The 18,572-nt window shown below is 35.1% G+C and overlaps 2 protein-coding genes across 2 annotated transcripts; both read right to left on the bottom strand.

Annotated features, from left to right (window-relative positions):
* Positions 1-1,504: 1,504 nt before the first annotated feature.
* Positions 1,505-2,194, bottom strand: LOC115966367 (uncharacterized protein At4g02000-like). The gene has a single exon (XM_031085611.1). The coding sequence runs from the start codon at positions 2,192-2,194 to the stop codon at positions 1,505-1,507; it is 690 nt and encodes a 229-aa protein (XP_030941471.1).
* Positions 2,195-9,348: 7,154 nt separating this feature from the next.
* Positions 9,349-16,728, bottom strand: LOC115969522 (protein trichome birefringence-like 5). The gene is made up of 5 exons (XM_031089190.1): positions 15,841-16,728; positions 13,030-13,222; positions 10,866-11,059; positions 10,139-10,297; positions 9,349-9,784 (listed from the first exon to the last, which is right to left on the bottom strand). The coding sequence occupies exons 1-5, from the start codon at positions 16,557-16,559 to the stop codon at positions 9,442-9,444; spliced, it is 1,608 nt and encodes a 535-aa protein (XP_030945050.1). The 5' UTR covers positions 16,560-16,728; the 3' UTR covers positions 9,349-9,441.
* Positions 16,729-18,572: the final 1,844 nt, after the last annotated feature.

The following is an 18,572-nucleotide window of genomic DNA, read 5'->3' as shown; positions in this document are numbered from 1 at the left end:
GCTGGCTTCGTTTCAGGGCTAGAACCAACATGCAATGGTCTAAAATGGACATTGAGAAATGGTGCACACTTGCTTCCGGATGTAACCTCAACCAATCTTCATTTGCTACCATTCTGTCAAGCCTGAGTTTGGTTCTCTGATCTCCATGCCGCCCGTTACACCAAGTGAAGCGCTGGCCCACAAAGCCCAAGTCCACTAAACCACACCTGTCTAAGCAGTCCCTGAAATTTGCCATCTGTTTACCATCTCTAGCCAAGCCCCCCGATTTTTCATGAGAGTATACAATCTCATTAAAATCGCCGAAGACAATCCATGGCATTTCACACTGATCTCGTAAAGCTTCCAATAACTGCCACGATATATACCTCTTCTCTGCTTCCGGTTGATCGTAAAAACATGTGGCTCTCCACGGAGGTGATGATGGACTCTCTCGAACTACCACATCTATGTGAGCATTTGAGCAACTTTTAAAACTCACATCCGCACCCTCCTTCCACAACAGAGCAAGGCCGCTACTCCTGCCATCACTAGGAACAACGATGCCCTGCGTGTAGTTCAGCTTTGCTTGAATCCCTCTTATTCTGCTTACCCTGGCCTTGGTTTCAACAAGAAAGACCAGCAGGGGTTCACGAGTTCTCACCTCGTCGATGAGAGTACGAACTGCCAAGGTGGACCCCATACCTCGGCAGTTCCAAGCTATCACATTCATTGGGCTCGGCGGGGCTGCAGCGCAGCCTCCGCCTCTCCACCAGCCATCTCTTTTTCATTCTCTAGTTTGATCTTCCTTTGGTTCGTCCCTTTTCTTTTTTTCTGATCAATTGCATTTGGATCCAACTCTTGTAAAGGAGTTGGTCCATTTCTTTTTTTTTCTTTCTGGGCCAGACTCTTCACTTTCACTTTTGCCCTTTGATTCCCTAGCCAAACGTTTCCAATGTTTGCTATGTGGGCCTAAAGCTTCCGTGGTCCAACCCACTTTGCCATCATACACCATCGCAACTGGGCCCTGTGACACATCAGCTGAGTCCGTGTTTGTTGCGTGCATCTTCAAACTTTGCACCGACTTATTTTCAAATTTAAAAGTGGGATCTTCCACTTGCCGTGTGATTTTCTCCCACTGCATTTCATCAGAGGCCTCGGGTTGTGCTGCTTTCACATCAGTAGCCTTTTCACTAGTTTGTGCTATCAAATCTTTTGCTTTACCTTCCTTCAGATTGACTTTGCCTTCTTCATGTAAATTTTCTGTCAGATGCATTGAGGAAGCCACTTTTGTTTCATCCCATGTAAGGCTATCATCACCCCTAGCTTCAAGCCTAGGCAATTGAGTGTTACCAACCTCACCAACCGCATCAGTTTCAGCAGGTTGTGTTCTCTCCTTTTCCGACCTAACTCCGGTATCACCCCTTCCTGCTACGCCTCCTTCCATGCCCGAACTGAGAAAATCCCTATTGCCTCTCCTTATTGGCTCTCCTCTCAGCCAAGCCCCATATTGAAGCTCCCCCTTCTTCTATATAACACTAGCTGAACTATCCTGGCAATCCTTTAGACTATGACTAAGCAAACCACAGTTGTAACAAATGTTTGGAAGCTGTTTGTATTTGAAGTTGACCCACCGACTCTCCCCACCTTCTATGGAAAACCGTTTACCCCTCAATAGACGTTTTGTCACATCTATTCGAATTCTCACCCTCAAGCATTTTCCCCAATGGACTCCTAAATCAGGGACATCCACTTCCAAGACCTCCCCAAGTTTTGAGCCTATTACCATCCCCGTCTCCCTTGTCCTACACTTCAAAGGCAAGTTGAACATTTGGACCCAAAAGGGTGACCATTTCAACTCTATCTCCTTTGGGGTAAGTTCAGCCTCAAACTCTTGTATTATTACTAACTGTTTCTCATAACTCCACGGACTCATATCGATAACTTTCCTTTTGTCTTTCTCATCTCCAAATTCCACCAAGAACAGATCCTCCTCTATTTCAGACAGTTTCATTTCCTTTTTTAGTTTCCACATCATCCTCAAGTTCTTCCTCAGGGCGTCTAGGCTGACGCTTTTGTTTGTGAGCACCTTCAAGACGGCACAAAATCTCCCTCTTTCTATTGCCACCTTTGTACTGCCACTCCCAAGCTCGACATCATCAGCCTCTTCCTCCGTAAACGATAGCTTCTTCCACAACACTTCTAGTTCCTCCGCCATGAGACTCCAATACAACAGCCCTTTAGAGTTAGGCAGAGAGACACGAACATCCACCTCACACCACCCGCACTACCAGTGACCTTACCTAAGGAAGGTCAGACTAACTCTCGCAATAGGATGTGAGACACTCACCTGCTTCTACAAGCCCGAAAGCCAGAGAGCACCGAAAAGTATAAGTTAAGAACTAAAGAAGTCCCCAGACGTCCCCAGACGGAAGATTTTTAAAGAATGTGTGTGTATATATATAATTTACTTAAGGTTAGGTTACACAAGCCATTTACTTGTAATTTGGCCGTGCAGTCATCTTTTTTCATAACAAATTATAGTAACATATTTCTTAAGAAATCACCAGCCATATGGCCCGTATCTTTCTCCATAATTTTGTGATATGATTCTCAGTGATTGTTCTTGGCTTCCACTTGATGCATATAATATTAGCTCCTTCACTTTGAGCCTAACCAATCATTTGTATTGCTCTCAAATTATCCAAATTTGTTACTTCAAAAATAAAATTTACCCTAATTGCATATGACCAGGACATTTTAACCATTTTTTTTTTTTAATGTCTTTTCTTCAGTCCATTTGAGATCAATTAAATAAGCTGTGTCATGTAACAAGAGGAGGTGGCCCTCTCCCTTCCCTAGTTCCCTTAAATCTTCCCTTCCTTGGTTTTAGGCTGAATTCAATCCAATATTTCTTCTTCAACGATGAAAGATACATATTGATCCAATTAGTACCCACTCTTAAAAATTCATCTCTTACTAGTCAAGGCTATTTTGCTATCTTAATATCTTTATTTCAACAAAAATGATGTGAGTGACCACCACAATTATCTAATCTATATAGCATAACAACTAATTATTTTGACTAATAATAGCCACATATGCTCGCTATTTCACACTCACCATATGCACGCTGTCACATAGACTGAAATAGTGTTTTTAAAACATAATTTTATAGTTTTAATTGAAATTGTGTTTTAAAACACAATTTTAAAAAGTACCATGTATAAAATATGCAAAAACAAGCTTGTAATACGATTTTCCGAATTTTTTTATAGGTAATTTTATTGCTAAGTGACATGTGGTAAAAAAAAGACATAACACGTGTCCAACAATCAAAGAGTCAATCTAGCATACATAAAATATATGCATATGTTACGTGGTAACCAAGTATTTGTTAACCAAACAATTACAAATAACCAAAAATTAACATGGGTAACAGCTGCAACAATAATCGAGGAATGAAGAACAGTGCTTCTCCTTATCCCTTGACCATGTGTTCGCTTAATCAAATCAATTAGTTGGTCTTGAATGGTTTCCTAATCCTTGAGGAATTAAGAACAGTGTCATACCCTAAATGGGTAGGGAAGTCAAGCTTTCTAAAGGATTTAAGGTCCTAGATTTCTCCAAGTTCTCTAGAAAATAAGGCAAATTGAAACTAAGGCCAGAGAAAATTGTTGAACAATTCACAATAAGGTTCAAAAGAATAAGAGTGAATTGTCTAACTGCATTACCTCCACAGTCAGAATTTGTTAAATTGACTCATGATAGTCTTGGTTCTGAGCAAAGGAAGTTTTGAAGGGACGACCTTGTATGACCCTTATCTAATTTCAAAAGGACAACTCGGTACAAAAGCATACTCAGAGAATAAAATATTAAAATTAATTAAGGAATTTTCAATTTCTGCCTTTTTTTTTTATTATCAAGGCCCGAGTTATGAAATCGATCTGTGATGATAAATAGTGTCAATTTATGATGAAAAATTATCTAATGATCATATAGAAAAATAAAAAGAAACAATAAGATAAATAATATAGGAAATAAGAACTCTTCGCTTGCATATTCTCAAAACAAAATGTGAATTTACAAACAAATGAGAATCTTTCTTTTTATTTTCTATTTTTATAATTATTTTTCCTTTATTTTGTCCATGGCTGCGTGGCAAGTACATTTAATTTAAGGTTAAACATGATGGATGCTAAAGAAATTTAAACAAATTATTAATTAAGGGTGCTTCAAAGTCAGAGTTAGGTCAGTTTTGTTGGATTGATGGGTTGGATACATCATGCACACCCCTAATTCGAAATAGGACATTATACTAGTTAAGGTTTACAATATCTTGTATTGGTAGACTTGGAACTTTTCACATCCCAATGGTGAAAAAAATTGCAACTAATTCTATAATTTCAAAAGAATGGTTACTCAAATTTAAAATTTAGAGAAATATTACTAATTAATGGTCTTATAATGAAAAAATAGAAATATAATTTACTCAAATCTTTGAATACATTTGTTAAATAATCAAAGTACTCCGTTAGAGATTTTCAGTTATAGAGGCAATAACCCCAAGCACCCTTAGAGAAAGACATATAGTAAAAACAAAATTAATATATGCACCATATAGGTTTGACTCACAGATGTCTCTTTACAAAAAAATTGTGAAATTTGACTTGAGCATTAATTCAACTGTCCTAGAAAGGATTGATTGCTTAATGTAGCCTCCAAACTCCAAAGCATTATGCAAAGTCTACACGTAATTAGTGTGGTAGGTATCATAACGGCGACCATAATGAATATCGTTAAACTTTCTATCTTCTGCTTTAAATACTAAATGATTTTATTAAGAGTAATACTATAGTCACAAACTATTTTACAACATTTTTACAATATATTGATGTGATCAACCTCTTATTGGTTTTCATCTAAGCCCACTATTAATATTATTTATCTTTGAATACATTTGTTAAATAATCAAAGTACTCCGTTAGAGATTTTCAGTTATAGAGACGGTGATCATTCAAATTTATGGAAGGCAATAACCCCAAGCACCCTTAGAGAAAGACATAAAGTAAAAACAAAATTAACATATGCACCATAGGTTTGACTCACAGATGTCTCTTTACAAAAAAATTGTGAAATTTGACTCGAGCATTAATTCAACCGTCCTAAAAGGATTGATTGCTTAATGTAGCCTCCAAACTCCAAAGCATTATGCAAAGTCTATGCATAATTAGTGTGGTAGGTATCATAACAGCGACCATAATGAATATCATTAAACTTTCTATCTTTTGCTTTAAATATTAAACGATTTTATTAATGAGTGTTCATTAATTTGAAGGTTAAAGTCAATTCAATATATATATTTTTTTGTGTGGTATAATGTTTTTTCTTTCAAAAAATGTAAATTATAACTCCTAGTTAAACATTTAAACATGCCTTAATAAGACTCATAGTAAATAGAGTTTTAATGAATAAAATATCCCCCACCCCCCCTCTAGAAATAAGGATAAGGTGTTATGGATGCAGTTTCAAGTTTCAACATCTTATTTGACCATTTATGAGTGAACAGTTAAAGTCAATATTTTGCTGTTTAAAAATGATAGTTTTTCAAAGCTTTCTTCCAAATCCGATGGCACATATACTTACCCAAACAAATATATATATATATGTGTGTGTGTGTGTGTGTGTGTGTGTGAGTGAGTGAGAGAGAGAAATGATTGCCTCGGTAATCATTACACAAGGGAACGGTCTAAATTGTGAAACTTTTTGTATTTTTCTATCCATAATCTTTTCCATAGTGGAGGCTTCAAGGCTCCAACCAAGAAAGAAGAGAGGACAACCTTCCACCCTAGTGGTGGAAGGAAGCTTCTTCCTTCCCTTATTTTCTTTTGTTGTCTTTTTTCTCCTTTTTGATTTGTTATTTTGTATAATTTTTTTTTTTTTTTGAGGTGTACGGGTTTATATTATATGAAAGGGTACAGTTAGGCTTAAATTTTCTATGAGCTTCAAAGCAATAGGTACACATGGACGAAGGGGATTCAAACCCTAGACATTTCTATTAAAAATACCTAACTATGACATTGAGTTATAAGACTCTTGGCTATTCATTTTGCAATTTTTAAACTCTCCTATATCAAGTTTGAATCTTTCACTCATTTCTTTATGATGGATAGATAAGATAAGGAAAAAGTTAACAAAAGACTCTTTGCTAGGGATAGATAATCTAAGGGTATTAGTTTAATTTAGCAATTATTTTTAGAAACTTTTATAGGAAAAAAAAAAAAAACAAACAACTAATTTTTGGACAATTTTTGTATATATTTTTCATTAAATTAGTATTAAAACTTTTTTAAAATTATCCATTAATAAATACCATAAAAGCACCCATTAACCATACCCATAATATAAAATGAGTGGGAAATGTGATGTGATGATTAACTCCTGATATTCATTTCATACTTTTATTATTTTGATTCTATTTTAGCTTGCACCTAAAATAGAAACAATAGGACAATTACAGCAATTGCAGGATTCTCGTATAGCAACAAAACCAAGTCAATTAATAACAATAATTTTTTTTTTGAAAGGAATTAATAACAATAATAATCGTTTTTTTTAATTAACTTTTGGACCTTTCCACAAGCACAAATACCTATCAATGACTCAAAAGTCAGTTTGACTAAACCAGTGTTAATTGATTAATTAATTTTTTTTTTGAAGAGTTTGACTAAACGGTTCCAGATAAATTCTTCACTCATGATTATCTGGTGGACCCGTGTTTAATGGTTCAAGCGAAAGTTTTAATATCTTATAGACGAAGCAAAGGCATTATTTTATCATCTTTTGAGGTACGGATAGAGTTGAAGGTCAAGAGCTTTCGAGCTCAATTCCATCACCCAAATTTTCTAAAGAGGAGAATTTTGGATTTTGATTTCCCTTTCACACTTGTGGGTGAAAAAAGTTTTTCTTTTAAAAAAGAGGGAGCAAATATGTTGAGACTTAAGACAAGGTCAAAAGATTAGTCTACCTGACTCTACCAGATAACAAAATCCAAAAACTACGTTAGTATAAGGATATGTATTTAACCTACCAACTTGTTAAAACCGATCTAACATAGTCCAACCTGATGCCTTGTGTTATTTTTTGTGAGTTGATGGGTTGAGTTAGGAACTGTCATTAGTATTATTATAAGTTGGACTCGATTTGGGTTTGACTTGACAAATTTTTCAATTCGACTAATCCGACCCAATCTATGCCATTAATAATTAACAAATGCATATATTATAGATTCATTAGTAGTTTGATTCATTTTGGATTATGGGACTTAATTTAAATTTATTAGCTTGATTTATTCTGGTATGTCAAAACTTTATTTTAATGAAGTTGGAATATTAAACTCAATTGTGTAATTTATAATAATTTGTAGAATACTAAAAAGTTTTTGAATGAAAAGTGAAAACCTTTTATATAAATATATATATATATATATATATATATAAAAATTAAGTCTAATAAATGGCCTCACCCAATGACCAAATTCAACCCAATCCCTATCCCTTCCTGTTGGATTGGGTTGGACTTTAGAAATACCAATGGTTGGGTTGGAATTTAGAAATATCTTTAACCCATACACACCTAAGTTTAGTAAAAGAATAAATATTCAAAACAGTATCAATCATTGACATAATATAAAAATCATTTAATAATGTGCATTTGACTAACTTATTTGCTTAAATGTAAGATAAAAAGTGATACCTAAGTTTAGTAAAAGAATAAATATTCAAAAAAGTATCAATCATTGACATAATATAAAAATCATTGAATAATGTGCATTTGACTAACTTATTTGCTTAAATGTAAGATAAAAAGTGACCTTACACAAATAAGTTGGCTTATTTGTATGCAAATAATCAAACTTTTTCCAAATAAGCCGAATTATTTGCTTAAAATCAATTTTGTCTCCCCTTTAAACAAATAAACTAATAACAAATAAGTTAATTAAATACAAAATAGTTATATTTTACATTTTTTTTTTGTGTGCTTTTCATCACATGATTGAATGTAAATATTATACATAATACAATACATTATACATGTAACCAACCATATTTAATCTATTAAGGATCTATAGCCGACCCCAAAATTTTGAAACTAAGACTTTGATGATGTTAGTGGTGGTGGTGGTGTTGTAATACAATACATTATACATAATACAAAACTATAAATATACTAAAATCATTATTATATTTTTCTACTTGTAAAATCCTTTTTTTAACAAAGTTCCCAAAAGATTAAAATATTATTTTGACTAAACTTTGTATTGAACATTTTTTTAAAAGAAATTATTAAAAAAAATTGACTATCTATTTGAAATTATTTTAATCTCCCACCATCGATAATATCATCTTGATTCTACATATGGTACTTCCATTAAGTAAACTATAATTATTATTTTTTTCACTAATTATTTTATTGTGATATTATTATTGTAAGGACACGATTCCTGCGCGGCCCAGTGACATTTTTGGGTTCACGCGGGAGAGATCCCTCACAATACAATTTGTAGAGAGTGGGCTTGAAAAGCTTGGGCTTGGTCACGGGACGATGGTCCGGTCTGGATTTCAGAGAGGTCCCTGTGGAAAGTGGACTGGGCCTAAACGTTTAAAGCCCCGCCGTGCTGCCACTTCTGAGAATGGGCTCCTCGGACTTGATCCGAGGACCCTTGTGGTCCTTTCCGGCTGTCCAACGGAGGACCTTCTCTATTCTCTGCATGGATCGTTCCGGCGATCTTATTCATGAAGTCTTTCTCTTTTCCTCCTCCCCACACTAGATTCACTTACTTCTCCTTTTATACTAGCATGCGTTCGATGTCCTTCGTCCACGTGTAGGGTCAGTCTTTACAAATACTGACATTGGTCCCATCAGTCTAATCCCGGAATTGTTGGGGATGACTTGATAAAGCTGCAGAGTACGGTTCTGTCAGGCATTGGGCCTTATCCAGAAGGGTATTTAGGGTAATCGCCCCAAGGTATTTTGGATTTCCTCCCGAATTTGTCCCTTTATTCTGGGGGGATTATGGGCCTGCCGAGGACTAGACTGTCCTCGGCTGCCTCCCAAAATTGGTCTGTGCTCTGCGTCATGGAGCTTGGGCTACAATTCTCCTCGGATTGGGCCCTCGGACTCTCTAAGGGTGAATGGGCCTGGTCCACGAATTGTTGGGCCCCACAATTATTATTAGCGAAATAGTTTTTTTTAATGCCCAACAGTTCTTCAGAAAATATCTAGCTAATCACGCAAAACAAATTCTAAGTCAAAAGATTATTTGAAAAAATAAAAGAATATTAATATATTATGAAGAAAAGTAATGCATGATTCTTTACTTACTTTTTGGCTGGTGTACAATAAGTTACAATAAGCTTTTCTAGCTATATAAAAATAAAAATAAAAAATAAAAGGGAAAAGTAATCATTGGATTTTAGTCTTGGAACCTATCTGTTGGAAAACAAGAGTGGCATAAATAAGCTCATTCCATGCATCAGGGACCCCTGGAAGACACCAATGGCTGCAATCTTGCCTCCTTGTGGAAACTTTCTGCCCAGCAATAACCTTCTTGCCATAGACTGACGGGTGGCCATCCTTGCGAAAATTGGTCAACCTTGTCACATTTAATAGTCTCACTGGAACTTTCATCTCCTTTACCACCTCCTCCACTATCTTCATTTTCAAAGGATAGTTATTGAGAATGGCCCCACTCAAGACTGGTTCAGTCTCCCCATTACATGAGCCACCTGAATCCCAGTCACCTCCTCTGTACATGAAGAATTTTTTAACTAATGATTACCTTTTTCGCTAAAAACTAATGTATTATCCAATCACCACCTCAAGATGTCTCTATTGAAAACGCCAAGACGTGCATCATGGCATGTCCAATTTGCCTAGTTACCACAACTATTCTGATGGAATTAATCAGTGGCCCTGGATGGAGCAACGGCCACAATAAATTGGTATTCCTATTTCCTAAAGTCAAGTTGATTTTTTTCCTGTTCCTCAGTTCCGGTTCAAGGTCTCATGAGTGCCTCATTCTTCATTTATTTATTTATTGTAGGAATTCCGAAGACAACAGAAAAACCCAGTTGGAAGAAAGTAAATAAGAAAAATGTACCTGAAATGAGCCGAAGAGTATCCACGATAGAAGACCAACTGCTTCTTTGGATTCACATTTTTGTCAATCCAATTTGCCCAGGTCTTCAAAGCCCTTCTATAGGCCTCAACTGAATCAAACTTTGGATAGATATAATCACCTTCTTTATAGTAATTTTTCCTGCATCAACCAAACAAATTTCCTTTCGTTTTCATGAAAAACATACTAGAGGAAGAAACGAGTCTATACTACTCAATTGGAATTTGTACGAATATGTGATTAAATGTCTCAATGGCTTAAGGACTTCTGTAATAAATTACATAAGGTTTTCATATACAACCCTTTCTATATTTTGAAGTATACAATTGAAACTAAACAAATTATATTTTTATGCTACAAGCTCAAAAGTAAGGCTTTTTTTTTACCCCTCATTTCTCAGATATACTATACAACATCTAAAAAGGAGTCAAAATGGTTCAAAAAATCATGTTAAAAACAAGAGGAAACCATTTTCTATGTGCAGATCATATGTAACAAAATATTGTAATAATAAATTATAGCATGTGCCACAGATGCCCTTTTACCAGAAATCAATGACAAAAGCACATCTTATATCCGAAATACACTTTTGCAAATTCCAAAAGATTTGAAGTGGTTCAAAATTGAATGAACTAAGAGAGCAAATGTCAATATACATATTTCAAAAAATATAAATTGCAAAATATGTCAGTTAAGATTGCAGACATACCCTCGAGCAGTCTTTCCATGGGTCCACCAATGGCCAGTATTAAATACAAGAATGTCAGCACACTTCCAACGTTTAGCTGTCTTGTCAATTTGATCTATTGAGAGAGTTGGATTTGTGTTCCCTTGCCCATTAATACGAACACCTTCCTTCACAAGGAAATGCGACCTCACAAATTCCACTGTACAGTTGTAGTCCTGTCAGAGTATTTTGATAAACTAGTAAATTACCCAATGGTGGCAGTTAATCAACAATAGTCCATGCATCTAACTTGACTAAACAATGACCATTAAGCAATATTGATTCCTTTGAAAGTAACACTTGGTTGTAAATATAAATTTAATTCTAGCTAAGATAAAAAGCTCAAATACTAATAAAACCAGGTCAACTAATCTGGTAAATGTTGCATTTCCTGGAAATAAGTCAATTAATATGTGGTAGAAGATCCTGTAGAACAAGAGTAAAACTATTAAGAGCGCGCTCTAATTGATTGATGCATGAACTCTCTCTTCAACCGTTGCATCAGACCACATTGAAATTTGGTTAAAAAGACACAGAAAAGCTGAGCATTTTTACTTATAGAAAACGAAAAAGTGAGCAATAATATAATTTACACTTAGCCCACTTGTTCTATGGGTGAGTAAAGTTTACCAACCTATGGTTTTAAAAAATGACACTTTACTCACTTATTAATGTCCACCCTGTCAGTATTGTCAAAATCTGCTATCAAAACTTGCATGGGCAGATAACGTGCTTCGGGAAAAGGCAACAGTCCACCAACCTGTGATTTAGAAAATTTATACTTTATAAACCTGTGTTTTTTAAGATTATTGGTTGCATCCTTTAACATTGTAACTTAATTGATGCTGACAAAGTGAATCTCAAGTCAGTAAAGTGCCATTTTTCTAAACTATAAGTTGGAAAATCAAATTCAACTATACCACAAGTGGTAGAGTGTAGTTTAGACAATATAAACTTTCAAATAAAGCCCTACAAGGCTTGCAATATCTCCTTCTCTCTCTCTCTCTCTCTCTCTCTCTCTCTCTCTCTCTCAAACTTTTGTCTCTAACATATCTCTGATTTCTACACTGTTGCATGACGCATGGATTTCATTCTCAACAGCACTAGAGCTTAGAGAGCTTTGGTGATCAACACATAGGTGATATGCTGGAATCTATGCTAGCTATGGCTTTAACTTGGAAAACTCTCCCTCCATCACTTAGATATAGGAGGAGGAGATGTCCAAAACATGGGTGTTCATTCTCCCTTCCCTATTCGAACTAAGGTTCTTCCTTCATACATCTTCTTATAACCGTTTCCTTCTAATAACCCATAAGCTTCAATACCTTTTCCCCCAATGGTTACATTAGCAATTTTTCATTTATTGATCTGAGAAGTTTCAATTTATTCCAATTTACATTGGGACAGATATAGATATAATGGAGGTTTCATTAGTTGAAATCGCTGAAATTTTGTACAAATTACTATTGAAGATAAGTAATTTAGGGACATTATCCTGATAATACAGCTGATTTTAATGAAATGATCATATTGGGTATGGCTCTGAATAAGGCTTTAAGACTCTGGCCCATCTTACTCTCTAATAGTTAGGACTTGAAAAACTTTTTTTTGGAAAATGATGGATCTTGCTTTCAGAAGCAAGGAGAGAAGGGAGACATAGTAAGAGGAGGCCATTTATGGCACTTGAAATTTTTTTTTCTTTTTTTGATAAGTTTGGCCCCAAGGGGAGAGGGCAGCGGATGTTATTTATGGCGCTTTAATTTATGGGAGTTGTTCCTTTCGTTGTTTTCATTCAATATGTGCTTACACTTTAATGCCCTCAGTTTGCATAAATCTCTATGTGGTTCCTGATCCAAGGATTAAGAAAGTTGCACTCACTTTTAAGAGCACTCTCAGTTGCAGAGCTAAAGAAACAAACAAGCACAAAGACAAGCACAGAGATATGCTTTTCTTTTCTTTTTTCTTTTTTTTGGAAGCGAAGGGGGAGAGAGGATAGGTAATTTTTTTTATTTATTATTATTATTTTTAAGAAAATAAGCTAAGAAATATGAACATACTTGAGAAGAAACACATCTATAATGAAAAATGCAAAATGCCTTTTTAACTCATAAAGAAGCAATATGAGAATGCAATTGGTTTTAGCTACCTCAAATTTGAAGACAAAGTAACCTCTTCCTTTCGATATTTTGTGGCCATGGACCTCATACATTCTGCTCTTATTAGGCAGCCCTTCTCGGAGGAGACACAGGATTGACTCAAATTGGTTACGGTTCATGGAATCTCCAACCAGCATCAGCCTTTTGCCTCTCAGCCTCATCAAGAAGTCTGCTGCATTAAACCTACAAGTGAAAAATGAATGCAGAAAAGATATGTACCTCTAATTAATCTGACAAATTATCAAGAACAGGGAAACAATGAAAAACTGCAGTAAACATATACTGTCAAATCATTTTCAGTGTCACTTCCAAGAGCAGAATGAAAAATGCCCCTCATTAAGAAGAGGCTGGAATTTTAATGTTAGGGAACAGATTACAGAAGACCTAATCTAAGATCTATGGATGCGAACAACAGAAATTAGACGAAAAAGCTCAATGCACACACAAACTCTCAGATTTACATGGTTCATCCAAAACAAGGTAATGTCCATGGGGTTGGTACAATTTTATTATGAAGGCTACAACAGAAGTTACAGGGTACATAGCTTATATACCACCTATTTCTCATGCTACAAGCAAGTGGGAAATTACAATAAAGGGCTTGGGGCATCGAAAGTGTACTCAAATGCTGGATATACCCTCAATACTCGTACAGCCCTCAAACCCCTGGCATAACCAACACAATAGATCAGGCTCGTACACATCCCATCACTTAAGACCAGCAGTTAAGTTTATAATGCCAATCTAAATCATATTCTAACAATGCACAATTGCGGGCTGAAAGAAAAGAAATTACTTATCCTAAAACAACAAGATGTTAGAATTCTATTCTCTCCAGCAGCAGTCAAATGGAGCATAAGTTCTTTCATATGATCTAATTCTCTATTTACCTCAGAGCTTGTTATAAAAAAGTCAATGTCAGCTGCATATGGACAAAAAGAATCTTCAGACTTGACATGCTGATATATAACATTTGGATTAGAATAAAGTCAATCGCTTATTGGAACCATAGGTAGAACCATTTGCACCAGAAATGGTCACCCCTTTGGTTCTTGTTTGTGCAGCATTTATTTCAATGCTTTATAATAATTCCACTTTCTAGAACTGCTTCAGTTAGCTTATTTTGATGGAAAATGTTTGAAATCCATGTCTACGTAGATAAATTTGGAAATAAATTTGTCAAGGCATGATAAGTATTTTTACACTTCAGTTGCTTCTAGGTAGTTATCTCTTTCCCAATCAGTATTCATCCATGATTCCATTCAAGAATGACAATGACAATCATAATTAAAGACGAGGTCTTGCAACCTTCTGCTACATTACCCTTCAGTTGACAGTAAATATAATAAAAGCAAAACCGAAAAAATCTTCTGAAAACTTCCTTGACAGTGCAGACTGCTATGAGAAACATTGTACATAGGTCCATAGTAAGCATGTCATAAAAGAGACTAATGGGGACATTTGCGGACAACACATTATATTTCAAGTGAATACAAGTAAGCTATAAGAGTTCCCTAATGAGACAGCTAGCTCTCTATGGTATGACAGTTGAAAAGGCTTTCACCCCTCAGCTGCCTTTGAAAGAAACCTTCACCTGTTTTTGGTTTTCAATTTTCAGAAATGCGCAAGAGTATGTTATTATTTTATTTGCACTTCCTATTTATGGACACTAACTGGGTGGGGGGGTGGGGGGGGGGGGGTTTGTTTTTTTTTTTTTTTTGATAGGTAAGAAAAAGTATATTCAAAAAACTACTGATGCAAAATTACTGTTCTTGTTGTTTACATGAATTTTTCCTAGCAACATAAAGAAGATGTCAACTAATGAAGAATCGCATGAGCAACAAGACAAAACCATGACAAGAAATTTATAACAAAGAGTAAAAATATATGAATAAATCACTCTTAGCTTTTCTCAAAAACCAAATGGTCTTCTCAAAAAAAAAAAGAAAAAAAATCAAATGGGAACAGTTAACCAAGTGACAATTACAAGACATTCTTCAAGACCCAAGAATCAGCGAAGCAATCAATTGATAGAACATTGAAAAAATAGGTTTCTTCCAAAAGTAAATGTGTTTTTTCCCCTTCCCACCAGTAACATCCAAAAACAATGAACAAAAACTTTATTGATTGGAAACAAATAAATTACCTGACTATGTCACTTTAATGCTAAGCAAAAGTCAAATTGATGAGAAATTTTTCATGGAAATGTTTTTTTTATAATGATTCATATCCTTTCCAGCAAAGACATTATCTAAATACACATGCAAAATTATTGATATCCTTTTGCAGTTCATATACAAGCATCAAGTAGTCTAAGGAAATTCCCTTTAACCTATGCATCAATAACATGCCACTAAACTTGCCAAGCCAAGCCACACTAGAAAACCAGATTATCTTTATCGAGATTTTAAGCATTTTGAAATTTTTGTGCACAAACTCAAGATGATTTTCCTTTGATACAATGTAAATTTTTATGAAGCATATAAAGCATTGCGATATTCAATGACACCAAATATCAAATTTGTCTCAAAGGCCTAATGAATATAATATGACTAAAAACTACAACTTGCATCGTCTTTAAACCATATGTCTGTCTAAAATTAGAAATTCTGATGTAAAATTTAAGCATGTCACCAAAAAATGAAAGACCAATGTAACCAGCTTTGTCATATCTTTAACATCAATAAGTGTAAATGGTAATTGTTCAAGAAACATTTGCCACCAATAGAGTTAAAAGTTAAAACTGGTTGTAACAGAACCATAACACAAACAACAGTGAAATAAGAAAGTGGCACAGATACCTGGGAAGATCACAGCTTTCAGGCTTCCACCGCCAGTTGAGATAGTTGGAGTCACCCCTACCATTGTTTTGGCAATCATAACCTTCATCAACATAAGGACAAGAACCCTGTTTGTAAATTGGGTACCCTTCATCTTTCACCCAAGTACCCATATACAAGTCACACTCTAACGCTTTCTCTCCCTCCAAGGATGAATCACTGCCATCACCATCCAGTTCGCCAAAAGATTGGTTTTTGTCAGCTGGGTCTTCCCCATTTTCAACAGAGAGCTCGCCATTGATGCTCTTTGGAGCAGAGCTGTTGTTGTTTTGAGAAATGGGTGTGTGAGTTGGTGCAGAGGCTAAGGATGAATCACTTCCATTACCATCCATTCCGCCAAAAGATTGGTTTTTGTCATCTGGGTCTTTCCCATTTTCAACAGAGAGCTCGCCATTGATGTTCTTAGGTGCAGAGCTCTTGTTTTGAGAAATGGGTTTAGGAGTTGGTGGTGCAGAGGCTAAGGACATGTGGGAATTGGCTGGTGAAGAAGAAGGAGAAGAGAGAGGAGGGGGTTGAGAAAAGAGATCTGTGTAGAGGGAGAACGAGGGCTCGAGAGCTCGTTTGCTGAAGATGAAAATGGTGAAGAGGAGGAAAGAGAAGAAGAAGATGGGAGTTATGCAGTGAAGAAGATTCTTGTTCCGAGGAGGAGAAGGAGGAGGAGGAAGAGTTGCAGTTGCCATCTTGTGATGACAATACCATGTTCTGTTAATCAATAAAAACCATATTCCCAGCAAGCATGATCTTTAGTTTAATTCAAAGAAAAAAACGAAAAAGAAAGCAAGCATGATCTTTGGCTATCTCAGTTCTCAATTCAATTCTTCTGTGGGCCCAAAAGCCAAACCATGGAATTTACTGGGACCTTTCTCTCACTGTTCTCCCTAATAATTAAAATCAAAGAAGATTATATTTTATTAATATAGTGATAATACTTTTCTTTAAGCCAAATTAATATAGGAATCCTTGGTTGATATTTGTTTGTATCTGGTCAAACAAAGAGAACGACACCCCCCCCCCCCCCCCCAATTGTGTTGGATGGAGTTGAAGGACATGCTCTAAATTGGATTGAATGTCTCTAGCATTGAGAGTTTACTATATTATTAGTGAAATTTTAGAGAGATTTTATGAGAGATAAGACAGAGAGAAAGAGGAACCATTTCCATCCATATTTCTTCATCCTTTATCTGGCATATGATTGCTTTTGTTAACAAGTAACATGGGTTAAATGATGTTAAGTTCTATTTAATATTGCATTAAATGATGTTTTTATGCAAGTTGTAAAAATAGTAGTGTACAATCACTTTTTCTAAAGGGAAAGTTTAGATACAAAATTAGTTGTAGCCTAAGGTTTCAATCTTACTCAATAAAATAAATATTATTACACATTTTGAAAATCCAATCGTTGAATAACATGTTATTTATGCTCTTAATATACATGTTAAATTTAGTGTCAATCGGATATTATTATTTATATAATCTATAAACTTATATTTTATGTATAATTTTAAACTACAAAAACTTCCAATTTAAACAAATTTTTGATAACATAATGTACGGCACCAAGGTCCCAAGACCCAAATGGCCCTGGGTTCAGGCCCAATGGCACGGCCCCATCACTTTAAATTATGCTTGAAACTACCTTCACGAACTACGAGTTTTGAGCCTCGACCCCTAACCTATGCTCGGCATAAATTTCCGGAACAATCAATGAAACCTTGTCCGGACGAACCATAGGATGCTCGGCAATTCAAGAAACATCACTATCAAGCATATTAACCTGAGTTGGAACCAAGTTCCAAAGCCATAATAGCTGCATTCCACTCTCACCTAAACATCCACTTACAACAGATAATATTGGACCTTCAATTGTACTAATAATGACAGTAATCATAATCTCTCCACTAACTCAAAGCCATAAATAGGAGAAGATAGAGAAGAAATAGGGGTTCAGAAAAAAGAGAAAAAAAACAGTCATTTAGGAAGGGAGAGAGGATATTACTCTGAGTGTTTGTGCCGAGAACGACCCAAAGTAGGAAATCCTAAAACCCACCTTATAAATAAGTTGTGAGCCCAAATGAGGTTAAGTCCAACAGTCTCATTTCCGACGCGCACACATAACTATTGATCCTTTATTTTTTTAGAAATTTTGCAAGTATAAAGGATATAAGAAGAAGATGTAATCTAATAGTAGATTTGTCAAAATTTATCTCCAATAAAAAGATATTGAATAAGATTACAGCCTTAAGCTGCAACTAATTTTGTAGCTAAATTTTGTTTTTTTTTAATGGGTCATGCTAATAAGGCTCTTATGGTAATTGTCTTTTCTTTTTTCTTTTTTGATGAAACTTATAACAATTGTTAATAAACCATTTTAGGATTTAAGTTACTCATCAACAAGATCCAATAATACATGTGGATGATGATCTACTAGAATGTCCTGGTCTTCCTCTAGGAATAAAAAAAGAAGACCGTTTAGGAAAGCCTTATTTTTCATTGAAATTATATGATTAAAGGGTCATCCACATATATTATCATTATTATATATGTGTACTAACAATTCAAATGACGGCTTACTTATATTTTAATCACACCTTCAATTAAAAACATTTAAGACCACATATATTTTAATCATACTTACTATTAATATACGTATTAATTATTATTGATTTACATAAAATAAGTTGAAGCAGAGAAAA

Source organism: Quercus lobata, chromosome 11 (genome assembly GCF_001633185.2).
Source record: "Quercus lobata isolate SW786 chromosome 11, ValleyOak3.0 Primary Assembly, whole genome shotgun sequence".
Taxonomy (NCBI): Eukaryota; Viridiplantae; Streptophyta; class Magnoliopsida; order Fagales; family Fagaceae; genus Quercus; species Quercus lobata.
Note: the sequence above shows the minus strand (reverse complement) of the source record. Positions and strands in the feature narration are given on the sequence as shown.

Bases quoted from the DNA above. Each gene is read 5' to 3' on its own strand.
- LOC115966367 (XM_031085611.1), bottom strand. From the start codon at position 2,194: ATGGCGGAGGAACTAGAAGTGTTGTGGAAGAAGCTATCGTTTACGGAG.
- LOC115969522 (XM_031089190.1), bottom strand. From the start codon at position 16,559: ATGGCAACTGCAACTCTTCCTCCTCCTCCTTCTCCTCCTCGGAACAAG. The intron at 13,223-15,840 runs GTATCTGTGCCA...TTTCACTTGTAG, and splicing joins GAAAGCTGTGATCTTCCCAG to GTTTAATGCAGCAGACTTCT. The intron at 9,785-10,138 runs GTACATTTTTCT...CTTCATGTACAG, and splicing joins TACTCTTCGGCTCATTTCAG to AGGAGGTGACTGGGATTCAG.